The following is a 21,654-nucleotide window of genomic DNA, read 5'->3' as shown; positions in this document are numbered from 1 at the left end:
GCTTGGCTGCTCATCACTTGGTCTCCAAAACCTGGTTTTTTTGGCGCAATCAAAGCGCACAGAAATGTGTGGGGCACTGGATATTGTTAAGAAGTACCTTGTCACTCAAATCAAGCGAAAACCAAATTACGATTTTTTAAAAAATTTTACCCTACCCTGTCTCCTTAAGTTGCATTCATGCTTCGCACCTCTCGTAAGCTCGACATCGCATTGCAGTGATATATGAACCACAACAATCCCGGTGACTGTAAATGCATCAGATTATTTTTACTTTCGCGCCCACGTTCAGGGAAAGAATATATAATCTCGACCCCGGTTAGCATCTGTCGGCGCTGCCGGCGTAGGGGCCGTGGCTTTGGTTACGTCACAACAGAGGGCACGAGAACACTGGCGGCAAGCGTGCGATAAGAAGAGGCCGGATACTATCATAATCGTGTGTTCCAGGTGACCCCGCAACCCCCAAGCAAGGATGGCTGCAAGCAATCAAAATTCTGGTCTATATTGCGCACAAGACGAAGCTTTGATGTAATACGCATGGTTGAGCATAGAGAGGCTTTATTTCTTGGTGAGTCTTCTGGTTGCTGGAGTCCAGGTGCGCTCTCGGCCTTGATGATGCGTCTGTTTCTCTTGAAATATGTGGAGCAGATACTGGAGATAGCATAGACGGGACTTAGTTACTTTAAATATAGTACAAAATAAGCGTGAAAGGCAAGGCAGACGCATCGAGTGAAACTCGTCTAGCGCCTTGGGCAGTTAAGTTCGACGTCGGTGAGGCTCTGCACGCTGCGTCCTCGCAATTTCTCCGGAGTGTGGCACCGAGCGCGCAGCCGGCGGTCCGAGTGGCGCCCGAGGTGGGCCAGCTTGCAGTCGCAGTGGAGCCAGTTGTCTGCACCGTTCGAAAAGAGCAGGTTTGCTGCTACATTATTACTGCTTCTGGTATCCAGTATAACTCAACACTGTCGCTCTCTATCAAAGCACAGTATTAGCCCCCTTCACTCACGCCATTGGATACACCATTTATCTATGTCAAATGGGTTACGAACATCAGAAAAAGACGACATGACGACAGAGTTACAGTGTGCAGTTTATTCCTACAAACCACATTATTCCTGAACGCGTAGTCTGGTTAGTGCGGTGTTCAACTTCCTACGCTCCATCAACACTGGTGAATAAATTGTTGGTGATCCAAATGTTCTGGTATTGGATGAAAACGCGCCACCACATACTCCACAGTAAACTGATAACGCTTCGGCCTGGCATTCTGGCTCCAACAAGACGAGCGTATAAAAAGAACTTACAAAAAATTACACCATCTCCTCCTAAAGGGGACCATGAGGCGATGCGAAGCCGGAGCACCTGCACGATCGCGTTCCGTTGGCGTTCGCTGGGCATGCTACCGACCTCGCGTCGTGGAACGCGAAGAGGAACACTACGCGCGTCGTGACTTCCCTCTAGCCTGGCCGTTAATTCTCACAGCGCGTGCGGGGAACGTCGACAGGCGCGCGAGAGAGAGGCAGCGTAGGAGAGGAGAGAGAGGGGGAGGGGACGCGCATGCGCTGGCCCTCATCGCGGCGCTGCGCAGGAGAGAATTTCGGCATGTCGAGCCCGCATTTCAGAGGAGCCAACCGAGGCAAGCGCTGGACTGAACGCGCGCAGCGCTCTGCCATTTGAAGGAGAGGAGACTATTCGCCGCGAGATCGGGCTACAGGTGGCAGCACCGTCGCCGCGCTAGTGTGGATAGGCGGTTGTCGGTGCGTATACAAACGCGCACGACAGCGCTTCGTTGTGAGCGATTTGACCGGATTTGCGGCAAACAAAATGCATTGACTGCAGCTTTCTGGTAATGTGTGCGCTCTTCATTCCCGAATTAATGCGCGAAGCGCGCCGAACGTTACTATTACTTGTGAGAGAAGCGCATTTTGCCAACGAACGGGTGGCTCGCCTTCGGCGACAGTCTGCGTTTTCGCAATGGGCGACATTTTCTTGTTGTTTTATTTGTACATGTTTAGCTTGTCTTCCACCTACTACGCACTGCTGTATCGCGCGACTGAATTAACTATTTACTTCTTGTTCATCTGGATACCCCCCAACAAAAAGAAAACCCGTATTCCTGTACGATGAGTTGAAATAGCACTTTGTGCATTGCGTGATCAAATATTCATTCGCATTTCTTATTCAGTTCTCCATGAAATGTTGGACAGTTTATAGGTTTACTGAGGAAAGCCTGACAGCGCTTTAACGCTACGGAGACGTTTAACACAAACACGCTTGTTTTTATGCCAGTAACAGTACACAAAGTAACTGTACAGCACGGAACTTTCTCCGATTGATTACTTGCACGACAGTAATGGAACTTTGGCCGGGTTATTTCACGGGACCAAAGTACGTTTTTTCATGCGAATAATGTCCGCTGCCTTCCGTAAATCTACTATAACAGCGCAACACAAGCGCTCAAGATAATGTAAAGAAAAAAAAGATGTGGCTTCGCGTGAAATTACCACGACATAAATGTGAAGTACGCCGTTTGGATTAATTTTAACGCGGTAGCGTTAGAGAGCTCGTGTCGCAGAAATTCCGCTGTCGGCGTCGGCACCGTTGGTTGTGAGCGAAAAATCATCCGTGAGCGAAAAATCGAGTAAGTAGCAAATAAAATAAACGATAAAATCTTCGGTCCCAATGAGGATCGAACCCGGGCCGTTCGCGTGGCAAGCAGGTGTCACCACAAAGCCACGATGTTGCGTGCAGCTGCTTCGGACAAAAACACTACATAAATGTCATGTAGTGAAAGGAGTCTCGACGCATTTTGTTCGGCAGGTGTCACGACGAAAACGAGCCCATACGGTAGGCGCATTCGCGAGGCCATCAAACTACGTCGAAAAACGCCGGGATAGTGCAGCCATGGCCGCTAAATACACACACGAACTTTCAAACAGCTCTAAAAATGGAAAACTATGTCCACCTAGAGGAAAACATATCAAGCCAACGCAGCAAACGCTAGATAATGTGCTGCCATCTGTGAGGCATTGTGAGAAATATGTCTCGACTTTTCATGGCATCCGAGAGGGCCGGCGCGCGGCGTATATCTTGGAGGCCATGCGACTCTTGCTTTAGATCGAAAGCCTGTAAAATTCGCGCGCGTGCGTGCGTGTGTGTGTGTAACAATACACATTAATAAGTATGCACTTAGTGTTTGAAGTGCGCACTAGGGGCCGGATATCGCTATCGCGTTCAACTCTTAAAGGCGAAGCTTAAGGGTCCCCCAATTTTTGACCATCAGGGCTCTTTAACGCGTACCTTAATCTAAGTAAACGGGTGTCTTTGTATACATTTCGCCACAAGTTATATTTGCGCAAGGCAACTCAGTTTTGCGATTTCCGTGTCATTCTATTTTTTGTTCTGTTTAGGGGGCAATTTAAGTACCGAAATGTCGGACGTGACTTGACAGAAATATTTCTCTGCAGTGGGACCAGGACCGTACACAACAAACTCGTCGCGTAACCTATGAACGACAGTCCTGAGGTTTACACCTAACCACAATGCGCAAGTGCATGAGAGCATTTTTTTTACCACCGAGCCGCTAAAAGGCTATATTCCCATGAGATTTATTACCTCTCAGCTTTAGGACAACGCCAAGTGCACTTTGCAACGCGCTTGGACCACAGAGCGGCACCTACACTGATATGACTCTCGTGAACGGACGGTACGATGTACACACACAGCGCTCTCGGCAAGTGCACTCACCGATCTTATTACAGTATATATACAGCCGATCAAGGCCAAATGCTTCTTTCCATCGTGTTAGGTATACCTACGAGCGGTTGAAGTTGCACTAACGCAACGAAACAAACCGCCTTTTGAGGACCTGCCTGACGTACGCGCACATGCGAACACAACGTGGCTAGCAGACGACGCATGGAGCAATCCACACTAGGCGCGGTTCAGCCAGAAGCCGCCAAGCGGCGACATCGCTCGATCTCGCGGCCAATAGGATGAGAGTAGCGTATGCGCCGTGAGTGCAGAAGCGAGAACGCAGGAGAAGCGCAAGCAGGTGCTGGTAGAGAAGTGGAGAGAGTAATGCGCAGCTGTTGGAGAGAGGGAAGGAGGAGAGTCGCGCACGCGTAGTGTGAGTGCGAACCACAACGCTGCGTGCGGATGACCACGCCGCGTTACATACCCCCGAGCAAGAGATACTTCGCATCTAAAAAAATATTGCCCCTCCCTCAGGAATGGAACCTGTAGCGTGGTGAGTATATATCCTCCGTGTAACGGAAGCACTTGACAAGAAGCGCGAATATGTGCGACCGTAAAGTGGGAGAGCGCTGTCAAGCATATCGTGCTTTCACAGTATCCACGCATATTCTACAAGTTCTGCGTGTACGGTTATGTACAAGTTTTACACAAACGTTAAGTAAACTTCGTTGTCGAAGCGAAGAGGCCAATGACAATATCATCACACTACGATGAATCGGGCTTAGTGCTAAGAACAGCTCGCACGTGAATGGTGAGGTCTTTGCCTACGCACAGTATGATCCACTGTGCGTCTACAAATCCAACTGTACAGTCTGTCATTTGCCGTTAAATCAAAATTAAATCAAGTACGTGTGCTAAGCACGCGCTCTCGTATAACTTAGGAAATGGTTGTAGGGGGATTTTCCTAGATTTTCACTGTCTAATCACGACGGCTAAATGAAAAATGCACAAGTGTATATTATATCGCGCGGAAGTTACTTTCTCTTCTTTTCATAGAGTCCTAAATGCCTCGGAGCAGTATTGTGCAATACTGACGCATCGCACAGCAGTGCATCATATTTTATGAGTGAAGGGATACACTGGAATTTTAGAGGGCGCTGAGCGTCGGTTAGAGTTGACTCGGCTCATATTTGAGCCCGTCCAGGCTCAGAATTTATTTCGTATTCCTCGCCTTCGCGGTGGTGCAGCATTTAAGGTGCTCGGCTGCTATCCCGAAAGTCGGGAGTTCGATCCCGACCGCCACGGTTGCATTTTGATGGAGCCGAAATGATAGAGGCCCGTGTGTGTGCGATGTGAGGGCACGTTAAGGAACACCATATGGCAGGAGTTTTCGCCGACTTCCACTACGGCGTGCCGCATAATCGTATCGTGTTTTGAGCACGTAAAAACCCAGCAATTATTATTATTTCCTATTATTCAAGAACGCCTTTCAAAGAGGAGCTAGCGACTCATTCTAAGCTTACCTACGAGATGATAAAAATAGTTAACTTGAGTTTTATTCAACAAATGTAGCCGTGATTAAGATGCGCCACCCCTCAATATAACGTTCAGTTCAAAGGTAAAATGAAAGCGGTAAATAAAGAAGGCTTCTAAAAAGTCTCCTAGAGAGACAATCGTCTTTGTGTTTTGTAATGTTCGCGAGAACTGTTCAGCATTTTTTTCTCATATGTCGCACATGCTGTTAATGTGCGACATATAGGTAATGTGATCCGCGGAGGGATGTTTAGCGCACTGTTCGCACTCCGGTTTTGACTCTAGATCTCCTCAGTACAAAACTGCAAGTAAAGTGTGTGTGTCCTATACAAAGCGACGGGACATCGCTTCAATAAAGTGTTCTGGCTGGAAACACAACTTCCATTGGCGTTGAATAGGTTTAAATGTTTGTAGTTTCTTGTGTACCCTGGGCTCCCGCTCTTCCTACAGTCTTAAAGAGAAGGTAGTAAAAATTTAGCGACTGCAGCATTCACTACAGGTATGTGAACTTTGCTACGTGTCTATAACATTACACATTTAAAGTTCTGTCTAACGAAACGCGATTTTACGATATTCTCTACTTAGCGAATAAAGTTCCACTTCTCGGCAGGTACACATAATGGTCAATGTTTTCACCAACCCGAATTAACGATGCCGATTTGGTGCCACGCCCCATATAATGAAGGTTTTCCTGAAATACAATTGTAAAAGAAACGGTGATTTCATTCGTATTTTGACACAAACGCGTTTTTCTTGAAGCGTGCGATCTCACGCCACGTGCGATCTCACGTCTGTCAATCCCGTTCCGCATCCCTTCACAGAGTAGCATGCCAGCGGTATACTGACGCCGGCAAAAATCTCTGTTTTTCCAATAAAGAGTCTCTCTCTCTCATGGTTTGGCTCATACTGTGCTGGTACGTTTTTTTTGGTGGCCTGCAAAATGCAAGATTTTGCAATGCCTCTTTTTATAAGTTTCGTGTAACTTTAATCGCCGCACTTGTCCCACGTGGATACTGATATGGCCTTGTGTAAACGTAAATTTCCAAGAGATAAATGTATACGTGTTTGCTCCATAGTTAGCGTCCTCATTGGCTCATGCGCGGTTTGCCCACAGTGCCCACTCCTTTGTCTTTTCCCACCCCTTTTTAAATGCGAATCATTTCTTAGGGAACCTTTGGCACATTGAGCGTTTCTATGTGCCAAAGGATCTATCTATCTATCTATCTATCTATCTATCTATCTATCTATCTATCTATCTATCTATCTATCTATCTATCTATCTATCTATCTATCTATCTATCCGCCTACGTCTGGGTGCTCTCATGATCGCCTTCTTAACTTGATGTAGACCAAAATTAGCATGGGAGTGCAAGGGGATTTGACGAATATGACTGTTGGTTCAAGACATGAATAACGTGAAAATCCTGTCGCGTACGTCGTTAAACCCTTTCCCCGAGAAACGTGTGGCCCATACCCGTTTACCACGGGCCGCGGTGTACGGGTATGCGCCACAGGTGATTGACAGTTTATACCTATCCAGGAAGGGGCGAGAACAGATATTGGTAACTTAAATGCGAGAGCCTTAACAAAAACCGACATCGGCAGAGTTGGCCAGACGAATGAAAACAATGAAAATTAGGATGCCAGCAGGAATCGAACCCAAGCATTCTGCGTGGCAATCACATATTCTACCACAGAGCCATGCCAGGTCAATAGACTGGTTGAAAAAACAGCCTATGCAGGCGTAATGTCGGTGCAACGCCAATTGTGGTTATGGTGCTGGCGATCTAATTTTGCAAGAAAGCAATAAACGCTACATGATACTCCTACGATGTGTACTCCTACGATACAGGCGTCATATCAGGTTTTACGTTGTCGTTCCAGTGTTGGCTGCGCTTTTATAGAAGTCTAATAAACATTACATTTGTATTCCTATGACTCAGCAAGCTAGATTGAAGCATTGCTCGACCCCGGAGGAATACATTAACGAAAGTTACCTATGATATTCACATCATCGCACCGTAAAGTGCACTTAGTCCTCCAGAACGACGCAGTGTCCTTTTCATTTCTTACGAGCCTGGGCGATGGCCTCATACTGACCGATGATGATGCCAGATTGATTGACAGCCGCTTTGTAGACTGGGCTACGTAGGCCACATACGCCCATGTAGTCTATGAATACGACAAGCGCCATCCACTGATGTTGGTCTACGTAGCATTATCCAGGCCTATCAGCCTCGACGGCCTATACCTCACCAAAGCGAAGGGTGACTTCAGGTTCCGACATGTCGCGGGCTCTATCGACATAGAATTGGTCAACGAAATGACCGAGGCATGCACGATTTCCAACAACTGTACTATACCTGATACTTCACTACACATGGACCGCTCCTCACCGCGATCACGACCGGATCCAATAACAAGTCATGACCAGCAGCTGCTGGTGCTCACTGACCACCGTTATGATGACCTTGTTTAGAACTGTCAAGAACCTCTTCCACACATGCAAACGGGCTCGTGAAACGTGCGTGCCTTCTCCATCACAAGGGACAAATATAAGCACTACATATCCGCTTACCGCTTCCGGTGTTGGTAATACGATGGTAATACCCACGTTGCCGTTGGCAGCGTTACCCAACTGTAAACAACTGGTTAAATAACACATATGCGGCTCTTCAGCATATGTGTGTGCGTATAAAATTTGTCAGATCTTTAGCGTCATTTTGTAACGTTTCGCTCAGTAACAAAAATTACGTCACAGTCACCTTCCAGCAGCGTGCCTCGCATAACATCGATTCCCACGGTACGTGGGATCTGCCGAATTTCTTCTTACAGTGCACTGGTGCGCCAAAAATGAAGAAGGGAACACACGGGTGGCCAACACTAACGTACGTGCCGCACTATTTGGGCCAACTCCACTATTCGACACTCCAAGCGCATGCGGCGAGCCATACAAGACGATGCCTGTCGCGTACCCGCTGGGGTGGTCTAGTGGTTATGGTGCTCGATTGCCGTCTCGAATGTCGCGGGATTGAATACCAGCCGCGGCGGCCACATTTCGTTGGACGGAAAATGCTAGAGGCCGGTGCACTTAGATTTAGGTGCACGTTAAAGAACCCTAGGTGGTCAAAATTTCCGGAGCCATCCACTAAGGCGTCCCTCCTAATCACCCATGTTAAACAGACAGGGCGTGCAAACAGGGACACAAGAGAGAAGTCAAGACGCCACAAACTTCGGCGTTCGTGGTATGTTTACTTCCCTCTTGTATCCCTGTTTGTACGCCCTGTCTCTTTAGAATGAATACTTACCAACTAGCTAAACTCTGTTTTTTTAAGCTTACAATCATTTCGTCGTTTTGGGACGGTATACTCCAACAATTATTATTATGGCGCACGTCTCGAAACGAAGAATACGTCTAAAAGACGCATGTTGCTCAAAAGGCTCCTCAATATCGTGCATGAAACGCCAAGGGCATGCGAAAGCCCGACAAGACGATACCATCACGGCAAAAAGACGAATGCTTCTCAGGTGGAAAACTTTAAAGTAGCTTAATATGTACTTATGGGCTAGTTGGTGAGGCATGATATTTTATGAAGCAGCACAAGCTAACTTCGAAAGAGACTCTCTGGGAAAGATTTCGAATTTAGCAATAGGGTGAGTGATTGGGTAAGGTTCGAAATTCTGTTGCCTCTCTGCCGTGTGCGAAACAGCTTCGCTGGTCATCAACCTGGATATAGGGGAATAGCTCTTGAATTTTTGTTGTTGTTAACCATGTTGGAAATAGCTTAAGCAGTATAAATTTATAAAAATCCTCAAAGAGCAAGCTTTTCGAGCTAGGGCGACGCAATAATGTTAACTAGAAGCAATAGTCGAGCACCGGTCAAAATGAAAAGTTGCGTAGGGTATGTTCAACAACAAAACACCTCACGTATTTTAATACATGGACACTACACGTGTCATGGGACATGATCACATTGAAATTCATTATAAATATGCAGTAGACGATCGTCTAGTGCTGGAGTGTGGAGCTTGTGATACAGTGTGGAGTACAGTGATCGTCTAGTTAGAAGATGAAGCAACGTGGATCGATTTGAAGGAATATAAACATATTGAAAAAAGTGAAATGATAACCTGCTCTCTCTAAACTAAAACAGCAAAAAAATAGGCTGCATAACAGCCAGAGATGCTAACTCAACGGTGGGCAAATACTTTGCATCAGTTACCTCTTAGTTTGGTCTGTGTAGGCAACCAGTCGTATGTGCAACAGCATCTATAATACACCAGAATCACTCAGATGTATCTCCATCTGAATAAGTTTGTGCATATAGAGTGCAACAACTCTGACGCTTATAATCAATAAACGATATTTCGTTTTGGTTCAGGTTCGATATTGGTTCATAACCTCCTCAGAATAATGGTTAGAGTTTAGTTCCGGCCAACAAGTTGTTTGCTAGGGAACAGCTTCGGGCTCGGGATTCGCTTCCCTTTGACACCCTGATGAGACCGTAGTTTTCGGCTTGGTGCTCTAAACCGCAGGAGGTGAAAAATAAACGATAGGGAAAGAGAGAAGAGCAGCGCTATTCCAGTTTACGTGGCTTAATGTTGTTTTGCTTGTTTTCTCCCGCGTGTCTTCAAATCAATGCACATCAATGCCAAAATTCATGCACCTCATCAGAGTGACTTACTTCCCAGTAGTACCACGGTGCTGGTGTCGTTCAGCACACCGGCGAGTTCACGCTCCTCGATGGTGGTGACCTTGTTTCCCTCCAAGTCCAGGAACGCCAGAGCGGGAAAGCCGTCGCCGAAGCCCGCCGGGATGGCGCTCAAGTCATTGTAGCTTTGTGGGAAGACGAAACGCGGCACTGTCATTTCAGCAGAACAGGCAATCATCCCAGGAGCATCGTCATCATCATCATAAAAGAGACTCATGGGTTGATGCTTGAGAGAGAGTGAGAACCGATAATGGAAAGTAGGCAAGTGAACTAGGCTGGACCCCGTTGACTAATATTTTCTGGCGAATGTTGATCAATGAAGGAGAACTACAATAAAAGGACACTAAAGAGCAAAATGATTTTTCTCATATCAGTAAAGTACTCTTTCACGATACCAAAAACACCACGCTTGCTGCGAGAAGACGCTTAGTAAGTGAGAAAACGCGCAGAAACAAAATGTGGGTGGCGCCGCCAACTTGAAGTTTCCGCACCATTCGCCGTGACGTCACAAGTTTTGATGGCGCCTAATAGGGACTACGTAGTTCCTAATCGGTAAAAATGAAGTACATTGTCCTGTGAGGCGGCCATAGACTTAACATACCAAGTTTGGGGTAATATTGTTGAGCCAATGGCGCCAAAATACGATAAATACACTTTGAAATCCATGACGTCACGCGGGGAGATTTCCGCGCGAAATTTAAAAATGAAACTTTGAACTAGATTTTCTCCTCTAATAATGACGAAATTAACGACATTAGAGTTCTCAGAGCACAATTTATTGATCTAAACCATTTCGTTTCTTCTCTTTAGTGTCCCTTTATCAGCGTCGACGAAAACAAGTTCTCACCGTTCATTTTGTTCGGCAGGTGCAGAACGTTGCCCGATAATAGGCGTGGGAGAACATCACGTAATGTTAACATAAAAACAGTCAGAACGCTTTTTAACCGTCCTAAAGCTTTTTGAGCCGTAAACCATAAATGTCTGTCCAAAAATTCTGGCAAGTTTGCGCAATGACGCGCCAAGCTAGGCACGGCGTTGTTGGTCTATCCCTAAGACTTTAGGCTAACGCCGGTTGCTGCGATGTTGTAACTGGTTCTTGCTAGGTTTTGTTATGTTGTAAGCATACGTTGTTTGTCCCCGTTTATTTCTTTTCCTACTATCTCTGTCTATCTTTTTCTTTCTCTTTCTTTCCTTCCTTTGTCTCACACTCTATTTCTCGCTCGCTTCCTCTTTCTCTCTATCTTTTTTTCCTCTCCATAAATTTATTTTCACTCTTTTATCCTCTTTCTGCATTTTTCCCTCTCTCTTTCTCATTCTTTTCCTCACCCCCACTTCTCTTTCCTACCCCTTGCTATGCGATACTATACTATAGGGTATGCTATGCTCTGTAAGTGTGCCTGGATAGCCGAGTGGTTAAGACGCATGCCTTCGGAGCGTGCGTACGTGGGTTCGAATCCCGCCGCCTCGTGAGACATTTCTCTCGCCAAGATTTTCTCTCTTCTTCTTTTTTCTATCTATTTCTTTCTCTCTTTCTCTCACCTCCTTGCTATACGACAGAAAAATCGGCGCAATTTGTCCAATTTCTCTGGAACATACCCGTTCGTGATGATAATATTTTTCGGGTCACGACATTACACCGAGCTAGAACAGCTCCACTGCTAAGTAAAGAAAGTGAGCTCACTTGCTGCGTATGAGCGCACAATACACGCATGTACTTCGTTCACTTCGTCTTTGCGGCGTTCAGGTGAGTATATTAAGCAGAAATTTGAGGGGTTTCCTAGAACTTTCTGAGAATGTGAAGTCTAAACTCTACTTGGACCTTCTACTGATCTGCTGTTTAACTTTTTGCTGATATGCTGAACTTCATGATGAACGGATGCTATTAATAGAGGCACGTGTATCGATTTGGCATTTTGCAACGCGGAATGTGTAAAAACAACGAAGCATGCTTCGTGCTACTTCAGAGATCGTAAGGAAATGCTTGTCATTGTGAATAGAGTTGCTGAGGTTGGTGTGTTCACTTGTCCTGTTAATGAAGTGAGCAATTATATGTCGTTGGAAATTGATGTGGAATATACGTGGTGTGGTGGTAGAAGTTCCGCAGATCAGCAGAAAGTTCACCAGCAGATTAACAGAAGCCCCAAGTAGGCTTCGGAAGAGGGAAAAGGAGCAAGTAAAAGAAGGTAGTAAAATATACGTCACAAAACAAAACACTAAAAATAAAAACTAATTGATAACCATGTCATAAAAATTGGGGGACCCTTAAGCGTTGCCTTTAAGAGTTGAACGCAATAGCGAAATCCGGCCCCTAGTGCGCACTCTAACCACTAAGTGCATACTTATTAATGTGTGTCGTTACACACACACGCACACAGACACATACACGCGCGCGCGCGATGTATCTATAGTAATGGTACAGGTTTTCGATCTAAAACACTTCCCTGTGATAGAGTCGAGACATGTTTCTCACAGTGCCTCACAGATGGCAGCACATTATCTGTTTGCTTGATATGTTTTCCGCTAGATGGACATAGTTGCAATTTTTGGAGCTCTTCTCATGTTTGTGTGTGTTTTTAGCGGCGATGGGTGCACTATTCCGGCTTTTTTCGATGCATGGCGTCGCGCAAAAAACGTTTGATGGCCTCGCCAATGCGCCTACAAATCGCCGAATGGGCTCATTTTCGTCGTAACACCTGCCGAACAAAATGCGTTAAGGAGACTCCTTCCACCGCATGGCATTTTGTAGTGTTTTTTCTAGTAGCACTTGCAAGTAACATCGTGGCTTTGGCAATAAATAAAAAAAAAACATCGCAGCTTTGTGTAAGGACACCTGCTTGCAAAGCAAACCGCCCGAGTTCGATCCTCAATGGGACCGAAAGTTTTCATTGTTTATTTTATTTGCATCTCTCTCGATTTTTCGCTCACAAGCGACGCCGTCACCGACCCCGACATCGGAATTTCTGCGAAACGAGCTCTCTAACGCTATCGCGTTGAAACCGAGAAATAATTATGAATCACAAATACCGCGGAACACGAATAAACACTAAAAGGACTAGAAAGGCAACATTCTCTTCATTCAACCTCAAATAAATGTTTGTCTACCAAAGAGCTCCTTTGCATCTTCTGTTTGTAAAGTAGACTGTTCAATTCCACCCAGTAGCTGCGGGCGCACTTACTCGAGGTCGATGCTTCGCAGTTTTAGTGCTGGTATGGGCAGCATGCTCCGGGAGAAGTGAGGGAGCTTCGAATCCCGGATGACGACGTACTCAAGGTCTGGCAGCTCTGCGAGCCAACCGTCCTCGACGGTTTCTATGCTCGAGTGGAGCACGCTGACACCCCGCACAGTGCGCGGTAGAAGGCCGAAGTCTCGGCCAAGCCTCAGGCCACTCATCTTGACCAGCCCGAGGGTCTTGAGACGGGGCAGCTTGCGAAGGAGCTCCCAGCTGGCCGGAAGCGTGCTGTCGTAACTGGACAGGAAACAAAACACTCGACATCGTCAAAGCCGGCTGTTGCCTCTCTGTTGGGCTTAATGTCACTTAACGTACAGAAGTCCTTATGCCTGGAAAAGTCTCAGGCGGTTCAAGTAGACACGGAGTTGTTGGAAACAGGCTTTGTTGTGTTTGTCCTGCCGAGAGTTGTGCACCGATGCACCAAGATCGCAAATCGGTGTATCTTATGCAGCATAGGCTCCTTCGCTCTCGGAGTCTGACCCGAAGCAGTTAACTAGTTTCAGCGCTAAGGTGTAGGCAAGAATATAAGCTCTGAAACATGTAAGCAAAAACTATAGAAAAAGCTGTCATGTTTAGCAACCCTTTCAGTGTTTTAAAATATCTGAAGTCGTTTAGTAAAACCTGAAACTGAGCATCGAATGAACTTCATTTCCTCCAACGAAGCACATCAATATAACACATGCTGGGTGTCTGGGTACAGAGTAATTCATGATAATTTGCTTGCATATGAACTTCCCAGCACAACAGTGACAAGGCTTCTCTGTGGCTGTAGACATGAAGTGCCCCTGGGGGGAGAAGATGAGGAGGTACTGTCGAGCAGGACTCGGTATGAGGTAGGCTCGACGTCAATGCTACTCAAGAATTGGACGCAGCAAGATAGTGCGTCGCTTCTTGAAAGTGACAGGGCGTCAGCATCTAGTCGGCCGGGCCGGCGTAGTTGTGCTCGAAGAGATTGTCGCCATCGAGCTCACGCCGCACTCGGCCCAAGTAATCAACAAAAACAGGACGAATGCTCTTTTACGACATTCTCCGCTATATTTGGCGACACGTTTATTTTCACTTTTTAATTCATGCCGCCATTGGCTGTTTTTACTGCTCCGAAAGAGGACCAGTGTTTTGGAGACAAATATTGCTACTACTTAGGTGGGAAAATACAGGTAGCAACGGTAGGGGTAGTGACCTTGCTCCTTGAAAAAAATATTGTGACAGTTACTAACATCGCTGACTAAATATAGGCAGTAACCGTTACTCACGCGCTCATTTTATTGCATCATTTGCCCATTTTTGAATATGGTTCTTGCAAGTGGCTCATTTGTTTCTATATAATTCCTAGAAATTTGCACAAAACAAACAAATGTATTGTGTGCTCTGTCACATTCTATAAGTATTTGGGTGTTCTCATTCCGAACAACCTCTCGTAGCAACAACGTATCGAATAGGTGAATAATACCGCTAATCGAACACTTAGTTTTTTACGTCGAAATTTTTTCCTTCACATGCTTTCCTGAAACTTTTATTATAAAAAGAAACACTTGTAATATCCAAACTAGTCATTGCGTCCTCAATGGACATTTTCACAAACATGCGACGCCGCGCTTTCCCCTGGTGGCGTTGCATGCATGGACCTTTGACAGGCATTTCGTTGCTTTTTTTCTTGTGCATTTGTCGATCGTGTATTTTGTATGTCCGATAAGATTGTTCGACTAAACTTGCAGATGCCTGTTACGCGACGGTTTCATTGCGCTCTCGTGATGGAGTATGCTGACACACACACACACACACACACACACACACACACACACACACACACACACACACACACACACACACACACACACACACACACACATATATATATATATATATATATATATATATATATATATATATATATATATGCGTTTTTTCATAAATTTTAGTTGGAAGCCAGCGCTTGTCTTTGTTAACTAGCCCGATCTCCAAACCGAGCTACACCTTCCCTGGGAATGTTAAAGAGGTTGTGAAAAGAAAATGATACTGCCCGGTTGTAATTTTCCCTGCTTCAACAAGGACTACACATGCAGATTCCGACATATTTCGGCGCAATATTCAGTCTATAATTAATGACGCCCGTTTGAAATCGCAGTTTTCTTGGTCTCCTAAACGACCATGCGGCATTACTGGCCGCCATGGGCACTAACATGGGACGTCACGATGAGACAGCGTTAGATTTCTTTTGCTCTAAAATAATAGATTTATAGGGACCTAGAAAAGAAACAAATAACACAGCAATTTTTGCTCTCTGAGGTGTATACTGTGCAAGTACAGCACGTGATCTGCATGCTCCCACTTTCAAGTACATCCGGGCCCCGTCACGTGTGCATTCTTGCCTTCCAGGTTGACTTCGTTGGCTCGGTGAACGTCCCAGTTTTTTATTACTGGTTGGGTTAGGTTGTGTTTTACGGCTTGCTTTGGGTGGCTTAGTCCTCGCTATGCTAATCATATCGTGGTTTTTGGACGTAAAACCCCAGATATTATTATTAGTCCTCCCTATGCCGACCGTGTGGATCGTCAGGCAGTGTCGTACAACTTATCAAAGTGGAAACGACGTTCGCTTTCACAAGCTGCCCAGCGAGCCACAGCGCAGAGCAGTGTGACTTCGAGCTATCAACCTCGATGGCCCCGATGGTATGGGCGTCCGTGACATTATGGTGACGTCTTCAAGGCGTCACAATCTAGACGGTATGATGCTACGAACCTCGGTCAACTATGGCTCAGCAAACATCGCTGCGTCGCCATGATTTGTCGACGACAGAGACTATTCATTGGCTGACTTAAAGTGCCGCCTGCTGTACAGTTGAGGGGAACGTGAGCTGGGGAATCGTAATTGTGCGTTTATAGCTATTAAATGATTCCGGACGATGAAAAGAGTCTATATATAGTATTTATGGACTGCCAGGATTCCGAGTACAACGTAGTTGAAAATTTTTTAAACGTTTCACGACCCCTTTAAGGCGTCATACGGAATTGTGTGGAACGTTTACCTATCTTTAGCGATTATTGGTTTGGAGCCGCTTGTGCGTGTACTGTTGAAATTTCGCTAGCATTTCACCGAAATTTTACAGCTTCCCGCATCAGGCAGAAGCATGAGAACATTGACCGGTACACTTGCAATCTGGAAGGCTATGCTTTGAAGCCTTGCCAACGCCAACATTGGCATAGCCCGCATTGTTTCATGCTAACTCAGCGCGAGAATCGCCGATAAAGGTAATTGAGAAGCCGCTTTATATCTGTGCATCGCATTCTGCAAGGGTACAGCCTTCTACTTTTATGGCCACTAACTAGTTGGGAATGTCTTCGAGGCACCGACAAGGACTAATTCCCAGCTTTTTCTCGACAAACTAGGCAAGTAACAACGCCAAGTGTAACATCGCAAGGCCATTACTATAGAGGCCGGATTTTTAGGCACTGAAAGCATGCATTTTAGGAGCCAGAATTAGGAATGCAAAACAACGTTTTAGGCCTCCAACGTCGTCAATGTAGGCACAATAAATGGTCTGCATAAATGAAAATAATTTCAACAGATGACATGCGCGACTTGCATCTACGACAGGGAAAAAATTTTGGAGAACGCTTGAGCTTCGCATTCAAGAGTAGAACACGATCGGGCCCCGTGCGCATCGCCTTCAACCGTGCGCAAGGAAAGGAACATTTGTGCGCGTAACATTGGCCGTTTCAAACGATCCTACAATGCTTACCACAAGTACAGTTGCGAAGTGGTCACTAAGCCATAATTCTTCCTTTTGCAAATTGGCGAAGTGCGTATTCCGCGTCCGTAAGGTGTCACGCGCACCTGAGAAACTGCACGCTTAGTAATGGGTGGGCACTTTTAAACCACCCGATCGTTGCGCAATCATTTACTCACACACAAAACTCGCAGCGCCAATTACAGCATTATTGCGCGCAGCATAACGTGCTATAAAACAAATCAGCACTCTTTTGGTTCGCAACCTCAGGCGTTAATAAGTTCCAGTCCGACATTGTGCGCGGAAAGAGAGAAGATTCAAAATAATCTGTCCTGGGGACATACGCCTTAACATTAAATGAATGTTCTCTTCGAGATTTCGAATGATGCGGAGGAAAGATGGCATGATCCCAGTTTGATTGTTGTTTATGAAGTAATATAGTTTGGAGACGAAGGTTTTTGCGGCTCTCGTTTAGCGGAAGCCATCGCAGAGTTCTTTGCATATTCGTTACACTGTTGAATCGATCCAAAGCTTTTATTCGTATATGTTTGACGCCTTGTGCGATTCTACAATTCTGCCACGCATTATTACATGCTTGTAGGAGACTCCTCCCACTGCATGAAATTCTTATAGCGTTTTTTTACGAAGCAGTTTCAAGCACTGGCGTGGCTCCGTAGTAGAACACCTGCTTGCCCCGTAGAAGGCCAGGGTTCAATTCTCACTCGGGCCGCAGATTTCTTATTATTTATTTGTTTGCATCTATCTCGAATTTTCACTAACGGACAACGCCGATTTTTAGCTCACAACTGCCGACGCCGGAATTTCTTCGAAACGAGTTCTTTAATGCTATTGCGTTAAAAATGGTGTTATGTACGGTGGCACAATGGCGCCGTGATAAACATGGCCGTGCCATAAACACTTGAACATGGCGGTTCTATTGATCTTTTCCCGCACGGTATGCAGAACATGGTATCTCTGTTTGTTCTGTGGCATAGTGAGTAAAGTGTCCGCTGCTCAATCACCACACTCCTGGGTGCCTTACTTTTCGGCATGGCTGAGGAGGGCAGAGCAGGAGCATATAGCCAGACCGCCAAATCATCACAGGCCGGGTCGAATCGCGCAGAGCCACTTTCTCCCTGGCGGTGAACTCCTTAAAAAGGAAATTACAAACAAAACATAAGCTGCGTGCACATCTAATCTTTCTTTTTTTTTGCTCTTCACTCTCCTTCTGCCTGACGAACCTCCGCGGTTTCGCATCCGCCAACAACTCGCGCCATGCCAGCGCGACGGCGTGCGCTGGCCGGTGCGTCCCACTTCAGTGGTGCTTGCGGTTGTGTTGCGCGAGTTGGTCACACAAGAGCACTAGGTTGAACCCCATAGAGAACCGAACAATGCTCCCCGGTAACATGAATAGTGTTCTCAAACTGCACCCGAAAGAGAAACTTCAGGCTAAATAGTGTCCATTAGGCGCCGATGTCTTAATTACTACAAACGACGTCCCCTATGCTTTCCGTGGCATTATTGTCAGTTGGTTCTCATTAATATTGCGTCTAACAACGAATTTATTTCCTATGTATGCAATATATATATATATATATATATATATATATATATATATATATATATATATATATATATATATATATATATATATATATATATATATATATATATATATATATATATATATATATATATATATATATATATATATATATATATATGCTGCCCTAGCTTAGCCAGACGTGTAAAATATGCCGACGCACTTTATGATGACGCGACCAAGTGCATGTTGCTGACTTGCCTGGAGTACGTCACACCAGTGTATCAGAACGGAACGAAAACCGAAAACAAAAAAAAAAACGATATTTTGGACCGGAACGAAAACCTAACCGAAACTTTATCTATTATTTTGTTCCGGAGTGAAACCGAAATTTTTTCAATCGTTTTTCGGTTCACGTGAAAACTTCGCAAACCGGAACACCTGAGCTCATCCAATGTGAGCAGATCTCAGCTTACAGTATTAGCGCGTAACTCAGGCAGGAATTCCAAAGCAGTGTTGAAATTGTGCGACAAACGAGAACAGTGGCAGCCAGAGACGTGTATATTAACGCAAGTGGACTTTCGAGCCGCCTGTCACGCAGGCCAAAGTGGAGAGGGCATTGTCGGCGCTGAAGCTTGTTACAGCGAAAGCTGTTATGAGATCACAACAGCTGATTTTGGGGCCATATTTGTCCGCCGCCGCCGGTGTCCGTGACCGCTATCGCACGAAATAAGAAAAAAATGAACTGAGAAACAAATTTCTAGGATCGAATGGGATTTTAACCAGCGCCCTCTGCGTCGCAGTCGAGTCTTCCACCACAGTGCCACGCTGGTGCTTGTTACTCCTTCGCAAAAATACTCCATGCAGGCGTCATGTCGGCCAAGGAATCGTGTTAACATATGCAATATAGCGTGGCAGAAGAGTAAAACGACAACCAATCATCACACAATGCTAATTGCGCAAAGAGTGTGTGGTTTACTGCTTCCCACCAGTGTAGCGGAGTTGCCACTCCAGAATAGGAATGACTCCGGAATCATTCCACATTTTCGCGACCCTGGAATGGAATATGAATGGAATGTGAAGAGAATGTGAATGTGAATCAAAAGTTCAATGTTTTTTGTGTTTACCTTAACTTCAAATTTTTGCTTAAAAAAAACGTTACGAACCGTGACGGAACATTTTCTTTTTTCGTTCCGGAACAGAAACGGAGCGCAACTTTTTGCGGTAGAACGAAACTAAAACCGAAACGAAAAACATTTCTTTCCGACACCCAGCGTCACACTATTTTTTTGTGTTCTTCTTAACTTATTAATCAGGCATGTTTAATTAACTAACTTCGGAAGCAACGAAGCTGGCAAAAAAAATTCAATGAGAAAGCTGTAGATCAGTTTGCAAAACGCCCGATTAGACCGTTTCTAACTTTCTATCTATTAAGTATTAGTGTTTTTCTGCTTACTACAGATGCCCGCGAAAAAAAAAGAAAACCACGTACCTACGCGCGCCATTATTGCAGTGCTGCCGAACGTCCCGCGTGGAAAGGACCATAGCATTTGACCGGGTGTGCTGCCTCGACAGGACAGAGAAGATGGCTACGCGATGATGCACGTCTTGCCAGCGGCAACAGAAGCGATCACCGCTGCGTGTGCTTGTCGTTGTCATGAACTTCCGCGAGGGAAGCGTGTCGTTTGCAAGCGGAAGGTTAGGGAGCACTGCAAATCACCGCCGCATAGGCGCGCAAGCGGGCATGCAACTTGGTATATTTTTGGTATTTCGCGAACATCTGTAGTAAGGAGAAAAACGCAATGCTTAATAGACAGAAAGTTCGAAACTATCCATTCGCACCTTTTGCAAACTGATCTACAACTTGCTCACTGGAATTTTTTGCTCAGCTTCGTTGCTTCAAAAAGTAGTTAATTAAGTGCCTCATTCGGCAATTAAGAAGAACCCGAACCATAGTGTGGTGTACTTGAGGCAATAGTCAGCAACATGCGTTCGGTCGCGTCGCCAAAGTGTGCACCGGTATATTTTTAAACTCTGGCTAAAGATAGCTGGGACATCCTGTATGTGTGTGTGTGTGCGTGCGCAGCAGCGTTCACTATGAGCTGCAGCACGGCGCCTGTTGCAGAAAGGCTGATCAGACTGAATGGTGACACTGGACAACTCAAAATACTTCAGAAATATTTCTTATACGGGCACCGCCGTTCAATTTTGTGGCCACTTAAACCACCGGCACCGTGTTACGGCCGATATTACAAGCGAGTGCTCGTTTGGCTGAACAGCCGAGGAACCACATCGTACCTGAAGACCAGACGCTCCACTGAGGACGGCGGCGCGTCTCCTGCGAGCCCGGACAGTACTGCGTCGTACGATTCGGGCGATGTGAGAGTTACGTTCTGGAACTCGAGCAGAGTGGCGTTGATGCCCTCCAGCCAGCCGACGGGGAAATCGCGCGGCCGCGAGTCGCGAAGGATGAAGCTTAGTCCACGTGACGAGCGAGGGACGACGCTACGGTCAAGACGGCGCTCGAAGTCGCCTGGATCCTCGAAGCCTTCGCACGTGTACGACGTCTCGTACTTCCCGCTCGTGTCCTTGCAAATGGCTTCGTCAGCGAGGCACAGCGAGGGCGCCAGTGCGCTCAGAGCGAGCAGGAGCGCTGCGCGTGCGCCAGCGTGGCCGCGGTACATGGTGTCGCGGGAGCGGTTGCGGTCTCCGAAGCTGCGGTTCATTCGCTGCGCCGCATACTCCCTTTTGTTTATGATTTGCGACATCGCTCGCACGCCGGAGTTCGGGCTTCTCCGCCTTCTTCCGGTCCGCGATGACGAATCAAGCGCGTGAGCGGGAAATGTGGAGAGAGGGGACGTTTAAGTGAATATATATCAAATACGGGGGTAGAAGGGGATGTGAAGTTTTTCCATGCGTTCGTGATGCCGACGTGGAGGAACTAGACGCTTATTTCGATGTTATACTCATTCGGTTGCCTTTATCCATAGTTGTGCATATTTCGAAGTTTTCTTGTTGTTGTTGTTGTTGTTTTCTTCCTTCCATAGTGATGCGCTTTCGCTGTGTTGCAGCGAAACTGCATCACAGTTTCTGTCTCAGTAGTGGACAGAAAAGTAAGCCGGCAGTGCCTAAGACAAGAGTTCGGTGCGCAGAAACCGAAAACAAAAACAAAAACAAAATCCTCACAGCGCTCCGCTGTGCACTTTCAACACCAAGAACAT

General features: G+C 46.0%; 1 protein-coding gene across 1 annotated transcript; it reads right to left on the bottom strand.

Annotated features, from left to right (window-relative positions):
• Nucleotides 1-535: 535 nt before the first annotated feature.
• LOC119399519 (chondroadherin-like protein) lies at nt 536-21,177 on the bottom strand. Its single transcript, XM_037666327.2, has 4 exons — nt 20,732-21,177; nt 13,112-13,402; nt 9,909-10,060; nt 536-886 (listed from the first exon to the last, which is right to left on the bottom strand). Exons 1-4 carry the CDS (start codon nt 21,157-21,159, stop codon nt 738-740), a joined length of 1,020 nt encoding a protein of 339 aa, XP_037522255.1. The 5' UTR covers nt 21,160-21,177; the 3' UTR covers nt 536-737.
• Between the last annotated feature and the right edge of the window lie 477 nt (nt 21,178-21,654).

This window comes from Rhipicephalus sanguineus, chromosome 7, assembly GCF_013339695.2.
Source record: "Rhipicephalus sanguineus isolate Rsan-2018 chromosome 7, BIME_Rsan_1.4, whole genome shotgun sequence".
NCBI lineage: Eukaryota > Metazoa > Arthropoda > Arachnida > Ixodida > Ixodidae > Rhipicephalus > Rhipicephalus sanguineus.
This window is presented reverse-complemented; position numbering and strand designations above follow the sequence as displayed.